Below are 13,841 nucleotides of genomic sequence, written 5' to 3'. Positions count from 1 at the left end.
AGACTCCATACATGTAGTCCACTCAAAGATTGTTTGACCCTGAAGATGGAAATGTATATAAATAAAGATGTTGTTGCAACAAACTCAAAACAGTCAACAAGGTCTCAGTCTGTTGCTGGTGAGACTTCAGCCTTTACAGTGAAGAACTTATCAGTCTAATAATTAAGTTTGGCAGTGGTGCTAATTTTGTTAGCAGTAAACAAAGGATGTATCTGCCTAAAGTGCTACAGGGTCGAGTATAACAGACATCCAGACTGGTGCGACTGGTTGTGATTAAATGTCTACCATAATGTGCGGAAATCATAGATTCTGTTGATTTAACAGAATCATGGATGCCATCCTAATCCAATCCAATAACTGATATTGAATTAGCACCCTGTTTGTCCATTAACGCTGTGCTTAGATGCTGTTGTCGTATGATCGAATGTATTATAAGCTCCAATAGAAAACGTACTGGTATCTTATCCTGCAAATCAAAGAGTGACGCACAACCTTTCTATTCTGGTAGAAATAAGAGCTGAGTGATTTACATCTAAACAACTAAAAGGTAAATCACTGATCTGAGTTTGCAGTGGCTTTAGATGAAGACAGAATATCACCTACACAGACAGTGTCAGGTCTTTACAGCTGAGCTTGATATTATCTTTGACTGTATATCTAAACATTCGATGCCTTAATGCTCATTTTAACATGTTATTCAGTCAGATGAACTATAACCTCGACAGTAGTGCATGACTAGGCCGTATCACATAATCTTCCACTCATAGATTTATGCTTGCACCCACCGGTCACCAGCTAAATGAATATGTAACCGTTGTGTAGCAGCTGCCTTTTAAAACACTGTTTGTATTTGACTGTGAAATTATATTGTTCTTATTATTAAAAAATAAAAGGCAAGTGTCAGACTGGGGCATGTTTTTTATGTTCATTATAGATTCAATTTTTATCAAATAAAATCACAAATACAAGAAAACCTTTGATGACAGGAGGTTTTATTTCAATGCTTGATATTCCATGGTTACGTTTTTGCCAAAGCTCCAAATTTGACATTTGCAAGACTTTGAAAACACATAAGTTCATTTCTAAAATGGTCCAGAGCAGGTGCTCCCAAAAGTTTCATCATGTCGAAGATGCTAGAAGAAGAGCAGTTTCCTTTTTTTTTTAAATTTTTTGTGGATATGATTGAACAGAACTGAACACTTGCTTGTGCCGTAGATGGAGAAATAACCACAGAGAAAGTGAAACCTTTAACTAAAATGGAAAATCCCAGGTCATTCTCATCTGCCCTCATTTCATGAGTAAGTAGAGACTCTGATTTTTCTGGAAACCCCTGACACGCCCCTCTGCTCTGGAGAAGCTCTGACCTGCTCAGTTCAGAATGATGATGTACACCTGTCTGTAAAGGTACAATATGACTACTGCTTTTATTTTTTGCCTTAAAGAAATAGAAAACTGTTCATGTAACAATCACAATAACTGAATAGCTGATTTTGCTTCAGTGGCTTAGATTGTAAATTATATTACCATAACCCCGGAATGTTTTTTTTTTTTTTTTTTTTTTAATTTGGGCCTGTGTGCTATTGAACTATAAAATCTTGATATGACAGTGATCAGATGCTCAGAGTTGTTGCTTAAGTTTCACAGTAGCACCTCTGCACACACACACACACTTCCACATCCACACTACAGCAACAGTATAGAAATGAGCAAAATGCTAAAGTCTTAATAAAACCTTGAAAGAAAGACATTATATGGTTATAATCCACTCATAAATAGTTGTCCTTGTTAGATACAAGTAACTGCCAAAACAGAGGGAAAAAATATAAAAAATATATTGATGATATGAGATGCAGCGCTAAATGTTAATGGAGAAAACATTCTGTTTAAGTAAAGCATCTCTGTTCTGATGGAGGATGGAAGTTATTACCTGCATCACCAAATGGAAACGGTGTCATCTATGTTAAATGTCATACTTAATTACCTAACATAGGCTTGTCTTTTTCTCAGTTGCCAGATCTCAAATGTAGATGTGGAGTTTATAATGGGGAGAAGTTGCAGCCCTGACCTATCAGAGCAGCATCTGACACATGTAGCACCACCATAATCAATAGACCTAATGTGGGAATTTAGCGTCCCAGTTAAATGATCCAGAAGCTGCAGGATCCCTGTGACTGGAGGAGTGTGAAGACAGGTGATGCTCAGAAAGACCTTTTTGGCAGTTACCTGTATTATATATATATATGTATACATATTTTATATATATATATATATATATATGAGCATGAGATGTACATGTTTTCAACCAGGTGATTCTGTTTCTAAAATTTCTTCGGACTACTAGTCTGGTTTTTGGGTCTTGGTCGTAATAACCCTCACTCTGTTGATTGAGCGTTTAGGTTTCAGATTCCCATGATATTTTTGTTCTTCCCCTCTAACACTGGGACAGATGTTAGCAGTTAAAGAATTTAGTTCAAGACATTAAGTCGTTGATTATGTACTGTACATCGGCAGGTTTTATGCAAGGTTACTATAGTACATTGATGTCTTATTTCAATTGGAAGTACGTGTACACACTGTACATACATGTACATACTGTACAGTTGTACTTTTAATCACAACAATCCCTGATTTGTCTCAAAGCAGAGCGCAGAAGAATTTCTTCTCCCTGAAAGGGTTCTCTGAGGTGGGCACGGGGGTGATCAGGGGGTCGTCACAGGCGTGTGCGTCGCAGTACGCCATCAGGTCGGCCGCTGCCTTTGATACCTGGAGGAGAGGATGACCGGATTTAGAGCAGTTCATGAACACGATTACATTAGATCAGACTGTCTCCAACCATTAAACCGAAGCCAGTTCATCCTTTGATTGATCAGTCTCAGGTCAGAGGTTGAGATGCATTTAGAGACCTCAGGAAATAACCTCCTCCACTTTTAAAAGCAAACAGTTTCCCTCCTTTTAACAAGAATAATCTCAGTGATTTTTACAGATTGAAAACCTTCATCTTGGTTGTCTTTGTGTTCTGAAGTAGATCTCTGATATCTCTGGCTGAGATCATTTTAGTCACAATCTCAGGTGTGGCTGCGCTGGAGGGACGAGTTGATCATTTAAATGATCAACATGAACACATGAACACATCAACAGTGCACTGTCTCAGCTCTAGTAAGGATGGATGTTATTACCCACTTGATTCCCTCAGTTTTCTTTTGAATATGTTTTTTTGAGCTCATGTTCATTCCTGTGTCTCGGTCTGACACCTGTGTATAATACTACATACTAATGAAAGTCTCCATTTAAGAGCCCTCACCACTTCATTTTACACAAACATTCTTGTGTTTTAACCCTAAGTCTGAAAATGTAGGTGTGTTTCAGTGACATGGCTCAAATTTTTAAAAAAAAGTTGCATTCAGAATTAAATGTGGCATGGCGATCAATTTCAATGTGTCTAGACTGATGTACTGCCATAAATAATACACAGAAAAAAACAAGATGAGAGGATGAAAATTATTGATCCATTTGAAGAAAGATTGTCTGTGGCTGCAAAGGTATCATGATACACAGGAGTAACACAACATGAGGATAAAAACAGTAGAAAACTGACTCAGAGTGGAGAGTAAAATGATTTTAAAGGTGACTTTACAGGTAAAATACAGAACGTCTAACAAGTCTGGTGCTAGAGTCAGTCTTTCTGACTGCTGAGCGTCTGGTTCATTCAAACAAGCTTCTTCTGGTTCAAACCTCTCACCCTGCAAACCATGAAGGTAAAATGTGACAACAGCTGAAAACTGTCTCTAGAAACACAATGTGATCCCCATCAGAGGATTTGCCCTCTGCTTCATCTCTGTACTGATGAAATGTTCTTTACAAAGAGGCACGGCGCCTCTGCAAGGTGTTTTTGATGCCATCAGGAACATGAGAGAAACCAATACCATTTGGAAACTTTCCAGTGGGAAGCATTTACTTAAAGTTCATCTGAGAAGGTCACTGGTGCTTCTCTACGTCTGCAAACCGATGTGAACTATGAGCGTTTCTTCTGTCCTGTCCTTTGAAAATGTTATTACTTCACTGTTTTAACCTGCATGTGCTTTGTAGCGTTGCACTATCATGATTTATATCTGAATCGGAGGCGTTGAGCTTGTCTTACCTTTATCCTGCAGAAACTTGCCTCGATCTTCAGTTGCTCCACCAGTTTCCTGGCTTGGCCGACACTCATGGTGCTGTTCACTGGGGTGTCTCCTTTCATCCTGGCCACAAACACAACAACATGTATGGATATGAACTCGAAGGAAACACATTTCTTCATTAGTTCTTTGTTTTCTTTTTATAATCTTGCTTGCCCGTGGATAATTGATCCACTGCTCTTTGCCCTAGAAATACAACATTTCACTTTGAATGTATTTCTAAAAGAGTAAAGGATGGTTTATAGGTTGAAATAACTCATCACTTAAATGTTTATTTCCTGTTCATGCACCCATGTTCACTGATAGCAAAATTAGCTTTTCAATCGGCTACTCCATTCTAGGTGTCTGATCAAATGAACTATATGTGTTAACTCTTAAGACAATCCCTCATGTAGCTCTATTATGTAATATATGATAAAAGCTATGCTCAAAAGTTACAGTATTTTATTGCTCATGTATATATTTGGCAGCTTTGGTTGCAAAGCCAGCATGAAGCCAGACAGTCTCCAATAATCAAGTATAAATATCAGTCAATAGTGTGTCATATTGGCACAGCTGCTACATTATGTCATCATACATGGGAGCAAAAACACAGATTTATTTTCAAAGAAACATGTAAATTGGACCAAATGGTCCGATTTATTGAACCATGGCCCACAGATTCTCCCACTACGAGCGAGAATAACCACAGAGATGTCAAATGTAGAGTGAAATAAGCACTGCAGCCGCACGGACATTGATGACATGATGACTAAACATGCATATAACTGAAAAAAATGTGCCACACATGGAAAATAAATCAAGCCAGATGGATTTTCAACAGGGAAAAAAAGCAGATCAGCAAAGCAGCAAATCTATTTGAACCGTTCTGGACCTTTCCACATTGTCTTTTTCCTTCTCCCTCCATCCACCCCCTTTTCTCCTTACCCGTATTATATTCCTCTTCAGGTGCAATCTTCCCCCCTCTTCTCTCTCTGTTTTCTCCCCTTTTTTCTGCCTCTCTGTGTCCCTCTGTGAGCTTATATCTGGTGGTGTCAGTGTAGCCGGACCCCACCCCTCACAGACAACAGCCTGGATGGTACCCTGCTCTGTACAGTCCAATGCACTGCAATTCTGCCACAATGAGCACTAGATTTGTGGTAGATGGATACGATCACCCCCTCAGTAGTGAGTGGTACCTGCCAGACGGAGGGAGGGGGCGGCAATTGGTGAAGGTTTTCTTATGAGGGTGGATTGTACCAAATCTGCTCATAGGAAATTAGGGCCAACTAGAATCTCTCAGGTTTCTCTGACATGAAGCTGGATGGTCTATGTGGTGTGTGGTTTCAGGTTTTACTGGTAAAAGACAATACACATATTGGGATGTGAACTCCAGAAGCCTGAATCACTGTGTGGCTCTGTGCCGTTGGTGATGCCCACCCTCTCCTCTGTTGCTATGGGGACTGCTGCAGTCTGGTTTAATGGTTTACATCACAGTTTAAATTGGGAAATCTCTGCTGGTTTTTACATGTATGAATGAATATGTATGAGCTACACACGATAGGAATCTCTCATTTCTTTCCTATGTGAATTCAAAGAAACTGAAATATCAGAGTGGATGTATTTTTGTCAGTTATACGACGCTCAGACCAAACACCCTGTGGAGGGAAGAGATTTTAGCGCCGCGGTCACAACAGCATAACGCCTTCGCCTTGGTCGTAACGCTGTTTGAACCAACACCAACTCTTTGTGAGCATTAACTGCTCAATAAAGATTATATTACGAAAAATAAATCGCAATAAATCAGATGAATGCTTCACTATCCTGTGAAATGACAGTACACAGTCTCGTTACCGGCACAAGCAGTTAACGTATCGAAAACTAACCGACGCCATTTTTGCTAAGCTAGTGTCTCCGCGGCTATAATGGCGCTACGCTGACGTCGCTCTCTTCTCTTCTTCAGCGGCGACTAATCTTACAGTTTTACTATCTCTGGTAGCGAGGAAGCAGTTTCGCGTTCCAGCTAAATTGTCCTTTGCGCTTGCCGTAATATATTTAATTCGCTCACTGGGTAAACAACAATAATAATAATAATAATAATAACAAAACAACATATAATGACTTAAAATGTTTGAATGACAGTTGTAGCTTTGTGTTTGGTGTTAAGTTTATAATAGTTGATAACAAATAACAAGAATAGTTTACTAAAAACATGACGTGGTGTCTGGTGAGTTCATTGAACAATATGAACTTTATTTAGACTGTTTGTTTGTTGATGCTGACCAGCTGTCAGTGGTATCCATTATCCTAATATTGTGAACAGAAGCTATTGTTTATAATTATGACTTTAATTACTCCAAACTGAATGTTAAGTTAATGGAAAACAGTAAATTCAAGTAAAAAAAAAGAAAAGAAAAAGCAGACACAAAAACATGTTAAAAGTGCAGATGAAAGGACTGTACTCTAGTAAATTGTAAATTTAGGAAATATGCACGGCACCAACAATGGAAGAACCCCCAAAAGATTTTAACAGTAGTTTTTAAAGTTTCCATTATTAGCATTATAACATTTCACATTATTACATTTATATTATTAATATTATACGTATGTTGGCTGAATAAATAGTTTAATAAACTATTTCTTGTGTGTGTGCCTCTCAGCTCTCACACAGAACAATTCACAGTAATCATGTTGAGAAAAAGGGGCTGAAATATGTCAGATTTCAGATTGTGTAGTGTTTCTTAAATGCACCGTAAACACTTTATTTCAGATTAACAAAGTAACCACTGCAGATGGACAGAAAGTGTCCCAAGGTGGATGTATTAAAAGTGGAAGCGCACTGAGGCTGTTAATGTATGGAGCTTCATTTTTTCTGTGCAAGACCAAGATGGTGATGAACATGAACTTTCGCAGTGTGCTTTAAACATCACAGAGCAAAGAGCTGCATTTCAACTAAATCTTTATTGTTTTGTTTTTTTTTGCCTGTAATGACTGATTTGAGCGAGTAGCTGCTGACGAACCTCGAGGACGGCTGGATGTAAACCTTCGGCTACAGTTGAAGGACTCCATCTGCTGGATGATGCAGGCAGGTTTGGCTGCATCATCATCATCATCATCATGACGTGTGACGACACTAATAACAACAAGCCCACCCATAATGAACCAGTCACAAGATGTTTGAACTCAGCTCATTTTAAGGTAAATATTTATTCATTTATCCAAATTTTTTAAATAACTTGGTTAACAGAAGCAGCAGACAGAAACACGTGACAGGACAGTTTATAGAAATGTAAGGAAGGTAAGTGAAAACCATGTGATTCAAGTGAACCTCTTTATGAAGATGATTTTATTGTCAGAGGTGAAATGTCTCGATCATTTCTATGATGGCGAAATGTTTGGCGGCTTTAATCTTAATAATACAGTAAATATCATTGTAAATAAACAAGTGTAAACCGTCTCAAAATCTAAACCCAAGGTCCACTTGGTAGCTTTTTCCGGTGCTTTCAACCACAACACACTGTCCTCCTCAGTGGATGGACTTTGCTCCTTTGTTACATTTGAAAAGGCTGAAACGGGTTATTGGAGTTTGGTCAAGAATTAAGTTTCACACTAACAGATGTAAACAGATGTGAACCTGCACGTGTCGATAAACAGCTAATAAATGTGTCGTAACACACTTTAAAAACCAGGTGACTCAAATTATAAGTCTCTTAAACTTTGATTATTGACACATGTTTGAAACTACTGGAGACGAATAATAATAGATGATCATAAAAAATGCTTCATCACAGTTACAGTTGCTGACAAATACATTAATAGCCGATTAAGACGACCTTACTTCGACTTCAACAATGTGTTGTAAAGCACGTATTAACGGTTTATGAACTGTAATACTGATTTGAATTACAATATTAATATATACATCACTATATCTGAGTTTCAAAATGAGGCGAGAGCACGAACATGTCTCCCAGAAAGACTGTTTTGAGGAGAAGTTTGTGTCAGGCCTTTTCTGCTGAGCGGGCAGATCTACAGTAAAACTGGTTTGAGGCAACACATTTGAGGCATAAAGCCACATTTTAATACAGCAGGAACTTGGCAGCGTTGCTTGTAATTTAAGGTTTAAGGGTTTTTTTTTTCTGGCACAAACTCTGAAAAACAGTGACAGCAGGTACAAACCAATACATGACTGCAAGGGCTGCGTCTGAAATACTCAGCAGATGGTCCCCAAGAGCTCCTCTTTCATCTCTGCAGGTTATACTCTGTTGTAATTAGTGTGGGCGCATGCCGTCCTGCAAGTCATTTCAAATATGCTGCTGTAATGTCAGTGTTGCAGTTGCAGAGGTAAGGCAATGCACAGGTGAAATGTGTAAAATGATAAATCACATAGATTTAAGAAAAGTCAACTTTAAATGTTTTCAATATAAAACTGATCAATGCCTCATGAATCCAGCAACGTCTCAGGCAAAGAACATAAATTGAATTTCAATTATTAACTCAGTTGTATGTTTAATTATCTATTATACTATAAATATTACAATTAATTAACCTGATTGTTAAATATAATTTTACTTAATGAATCATCCTTAATTAAGCCGAAATTAATTAGTGCGGAGGCTCAGCGGGGCCTTCAAGTCTGGAGACCTCAAAGCTGAGAAACAACAGCCGACTGTTCTCCGCTGATGTCTCACACACATGATTAAAAAGATCCGTTTCAGCGTGTGACACAAACACAGATACATGATTAGGTAAATCTTAGTCACTGGAAAGTTTGATCGTCCCAGTAAATGGATGAAAGCTTCTTGTTGTCTACCTGTGTCTCACTCGTCCGTCAGATAATCTCTGCTCTCTCAGACAAACTGCTGTATCAGATAAAACTTGCATGCAGCAGATAATGCAGTTCACTGCCTCGAGGTTGATGTCAATAAATATCGAAACAATGTTGGTAAAAGATTTTCATTTTAAACCATTTGGGCCATTGATTCCATGATGGGACCCGATGGTTAACAGACACTGAAATGCTGGACGTGTTTCCAGCTCAGCAGCATCAGTCATATTGATATTGAAGATGCATCGTTAATGTCTGATGACTGGAGGCTTTATAACAGATCTGCTGTAAATATTCTCCAGAATGAACATTCAACCGCAGTCAAACAGCCGCTGTAATAAGCGCTGGGTGACGTGTTGCAGGCGATCATGCAGCGGTGACTGATGAGCTGCATTGTGATTGTCCAGTGGACTGATGATGGCGGTTTGTGATTTCTTCTTCATCAATGCAAAGCAGTGAATCAATGAGTTACACCAGAGACTGAGCACTGCAGGAAGTGACAGCAGATGTGCTAACAGCTGTGATGCTGATGCATGCCGACAAAACATTACTATGGAATAGAGCTGCACAATTAATCGAAATATAATTGAAATCACATATGGCCAAGTGAAAATATCCAAATCTCAGGAGCTGCAGTTTTGCGTCACATTATTGTCGAGTGTTGGCACCATCAGCGTTGTGGTGCTACAGAGACACAAATCATTTCTCCAGACGTAAAGGAACATGTTTGTTTGGTACAAAATTCACAAAAAACTATGATTCCAACTGATCACAATATCTGATCATATTAATCAATATGATTTTTTTGCATATCGTGCAGTCCTACTATAGAATCATCCAGGATAATCTCCAGCTCTTCTTGCATTAACTCTATATGAATTATTTCAGAATCAGATTGTAGCTGACAGATTGTTTCTTATATATTACTACATGGTTTTGTCTAGTTCAGTATGTTTTGGAGGAAATGTCATTGCTGCAGTTTGCAGATATGTTCTTGAACATTTTGTGACTTTGTAGATACATTTATAAACTATTTTCACCTCCTCACGGTCGTATCCCTCCTCCACTCAGACTAGTTCCAGGTTACATCCCTGTTAATCCAGAGTCACAGGAAATATGAACCATTTGTGTGAAAGTTTGTCATAATTGCTGTGAAGTCTTGAGTAATGGCCAAACCGTGTTTTGTGAGGTCACACTGACCTTTGATCTTTGACCACCAAAATCTAATCAGTTTGTCCTTGAGTTCAAGTGAAGGTTTGTAGCCGGATATGTAGAAGTTCTGTCAAGATGTTACGGAGATATTGCTTTCACGAGACCAAAACCGTGTTTTGTGTGGGCACCATGCCCTTGACCTTTGACCCCCAAAGTCTGGTCACCATCCTTGTGTCCAGGCGAACATTTGTGCCATATCTGAAGGGATTCCCTTGAGGATTGTCTAGATATTGTGTCACAAGGCCAAAATCATGTTTTGTGAGGTCACTGTGACCTTGACCTTTGACCTTTAGCCACCAAAGTCTAATCAGTTTGTCCTCGAGTCCTACAGAGTGTTTGTGCCAAATTTAAAGAAGTTCCATCAAGGCGTTACGGAGATATCATGTCCATGAGGATGGGACGTACGTACTGACAACATGAAAACAATATGGCTCCTTCTCTGACGGTCGCCGGCGCGGAGGAATAGAAACGTTTCCCAATCATGTCTGGTTTCATGGTTTCAGGATTTTAGTGTTGGACAAACTAAATTATTGATCTGATGATGGCTCTAGATGAACAGTGAGTAGTTGTTGCAGTTCATCCTGTGGGGAACATGAATGTCTGCTCCAAATGTCATGGAAATCCATCTGATGGTTGTTGAGATATTTCACTCACAACCACAAATATGAAGCTCATGAGGAGTCAGGAGGATTTATCCTCTGAGGACCGTGAACGTCCGTGCTGATATTTCAGTCTTGAACAACGCGGACACACTGTCATGTCAAAAAACTGAAAATAGATTTACGTTAAAACTTTGACAGATTTTCAGTAAGAGACATCATGAGCGTCATCATGAATCCCAGACCGGCTCCTGACAGTGAACCACAGTCTGTGCAGCTCCGCTCTTGCTGTTTATTTGCAGTGGTGGTTATTGCCAGGCGGATACTGAATTTGTTTTAACCTCTCTCTCTGATCGACCCCCCCCCCTCCTCCCCCCCGGGCGCTCCACCACGCGGCTGTGAATCCCAAACCAGCTCTTATGTAACGATGAGCGCAGCAGATCTGGGTGGGGTGATCATCTGAATCGTCAATCACAATCGGCCGTTCGTATCGACGGTAATGAAACTGCTCAATACTTTCCAAATACACACCAGTGACTTCAGTGAGAGAGTGCCGGGGATCAGTCCGCAGAGCGAGCTCCAGCCTATCACAGCGCGGCGTTGACTGGAGCTGTCAGCGCACTCACACAAAAACATCACAACTAATTAAAACAACAGATGCTCCCACAAATCATTACTTCTCAGTTTTTTTTTTTTATTAAAAGAGCCAGTTCCAGTGCATTTACTAGAAATGAATATGGAGAACAACTTCACAATCCAGCCATCAGGTTTGTACCGCACACTTTAGGATGCTAGTATAGTAACATTATCATATTCAGCTATAACCAACAAAAGAGAAGACGACACAGCAGTTAAATCACTGGATGGGAAATCGTCAGTCATGTCACCAACACAGGAACCAGATTAATCAGAGCTGCTGCTAATCAGACATGTCAGGAATGGAAGAGGAATACATGAGTGAGCTGAGCAGCGACTGTCCGCAGAATAAACACCTCCTTCGTCAAACCTCTTTATGCAGCTGCTGTGCATATGTATTGCACAACTGCTCTGCCTGGATGGGAGTTTGACGTCACGCCAGCAAAGTATAGTTGCATCTAAACCGATGATCAATGTCCACACACATCGCTTTTCTTCTCATCCGAATCCTTGCGGCTCCCACAGCGTCGATGCTGCTGCCGCCAAAACCTTCTGCTCAGGTTTCCTTGTGAACCTCAAACATCCTCCGTCCGTGGAAGGCCCGTGTTTATTGGAGATAGTAGTCTTGACACTGGATGACTTGCTAGCTACAGATTCTCTGAAGAGTATTTCAGTAAAACTCCACTTGACTTTTTGCATATTATTTTGTGCTACAAGATGATTTACAGATGCATTTTTTTGGACTGAGATCTACTCTCAGAGTTTATAAGCCCCAAAGCCCATTTACGCTACGAATATATTTAGCTGTATAAGGAGACAAATTAAACCAAACATACTCTAAGTGCAGTTTTTTATAAGCTTTGACTTCAGGCAAAGCAACATATACAAGGCAAAAGGCCCATAATTCATCCTTCTCTATCCTCTGGATGTGGGTTTATAATGTGTCATTATAGGCATTATTGTTGTTCAGTATTCACTTTGTCAACCAATTAACTTGACGTCACATTATAGCATGAGATCAGCTACATACAGTGTATATAGATGCTACTGAATTTAAACAGAACAATTTATTCAGTCACGTCAAAGAAGTTCTTCTGGCAGGTTGAAAAACAAAACAACAATCACCACAGACAGTTTCATCCCACGGAGCTAAAATCAACTGAAATCTTGCAACTGAAACATGGAGGCGGTGAGCGTATGTTAGAATTAGCAGATTGTTTCACTCTGATGTGAATATGCAGCAGATTTCACTGGACAAACGTCTCTGTGACGCAGCTTTTCTGCATTTTTGAGACGTGTTTAAGTGTAACACAGGAGACCAGAGCCATGCTAGCAGCTTAAACACAGCAGTGCTTTGGGCTAAATGCTAATGTCAGCATGCTAACAGTGATAATGCTAGCATGTTTAGCTGGTATGTGTTTAACATCTTAGTTTACCGTGTTAGCATGCTAACATTTGCAAATTAGCACTTAACTCAAAGTACAGCTGAGGCTTGTAGTTTTGCAGGTATTTGGTCATGAACCAAAGTATGATCATCCTCTGGGGACCATGAATGTCTGGACCAAATTTTGGGGGAATTTATCCAAAAGTTGAGATTTCTCAATAAATAAACAATTTCAGCCTCATGGTGGAGCTACAGGAATAGTGAGGGACGGTCAGCGGACTCGGAGGATTCGTCCTCTGGGGACCATGACCGTCTGAACTAAAGACAATCCATCCAAGAGCTGTCATGCTACTTGAGTCTGGACCGACCGACTGACACTGATCCGTGTCGCTACCACGGCTAAAAGGGAATTAGAATTGATTTTTTTGAGTTTCATTTCACTCGGATTGAAAAATAAAAGTAAATGTGAACATACTGCACACGTCATCCCCGCGGCACACACACATGCACGTTGTCTCGTTAACATTTCAGTTGCAGGATTTAAGTTTTAACTCGACAGTTTTTAAGTCATTTGATCATTTTTTCTGATAAATGCTGACGATATCTGGACTGACGTCAAGATCAAATATTTGTTCATTTTTCTCATGTTCTGTCACCGAAAGGAAAAACAAAACGAACACTGTTGCAGAGAAAGCAACATCACAGTATTTGTATTGTATTGTGTATTTAACCACAGTGACCAATGAGAGGAGGTTTTTAAAAACACCTTACTGCTACATGTCACTCTCTGTCCGTCGTGCTCGTAAGGAAGACCAGGAGCAGCTACACGTCCTAACGCTGAGCACACAGTCGCTCTGAGGTTAACACACTGCACTGAGGCAGCGCGGCGAAGCCTGGACTGAACCAGAACAACGTCAGCAGGGCTCCTGTGTCCGAGCCCGCTTTGTACCGGTCACCTTTAGCGGTACTCTGATCTGCAAAACGTGACGTACAAAATAAAAGTCCTTGTGATATAGCAGCATCGTATT

General features: G+C 39.8%; 1 protein-coding gene across 1 annotated transcript in view; it reads right to left on the bottom strand.

Annotated features, from left to right (window-relative positions):
* Nucleotides 1-974: 974 nt before the first annotated feature.
* Nucleotides 975-13,841, bottom strand: part of si:dkey-175m17.7 (uncharacterized) — a 34,827-nt gene continuing 21,960 nt past the window's right edge. The window contains exons 5-6 of the mRNA XM_056398001.1: nt 4,139-4,238; nt 975-2,763 (exon numbers count right to left, since the gene is read on the bottom strand). Coding sequence (XP_056253976.1) covers nt 2,635-2,763; nt 4,139-4,238 — 229 coding nt within the window. The 3' untranslated portion in view covers nt 975-2,634. The remainder of the gene's footprint in view (nt 2,764-4,138; nt 4,239-13,841) is intronic.

The sequence above is a fragment of the Seriola aureovittata genome, chromosome 15, assembly GCF_021018895.1.
Source record: "Seriola aureovittata isolate HTS-2021-v1 ecotype China chromosome 15, ASM2101889v1, whole genome shotgun sequence".
In the NCBI taxonomy this organism is placed as follows: Eukaryota; Metazoa; Chordata; class Actinopteri; order Carangiformes; family Carangidae; genus Seriola; species Seriola aureovittata.
This window is presented reverse-complemented; position numbering and strand designations above follow the sequence as displayed.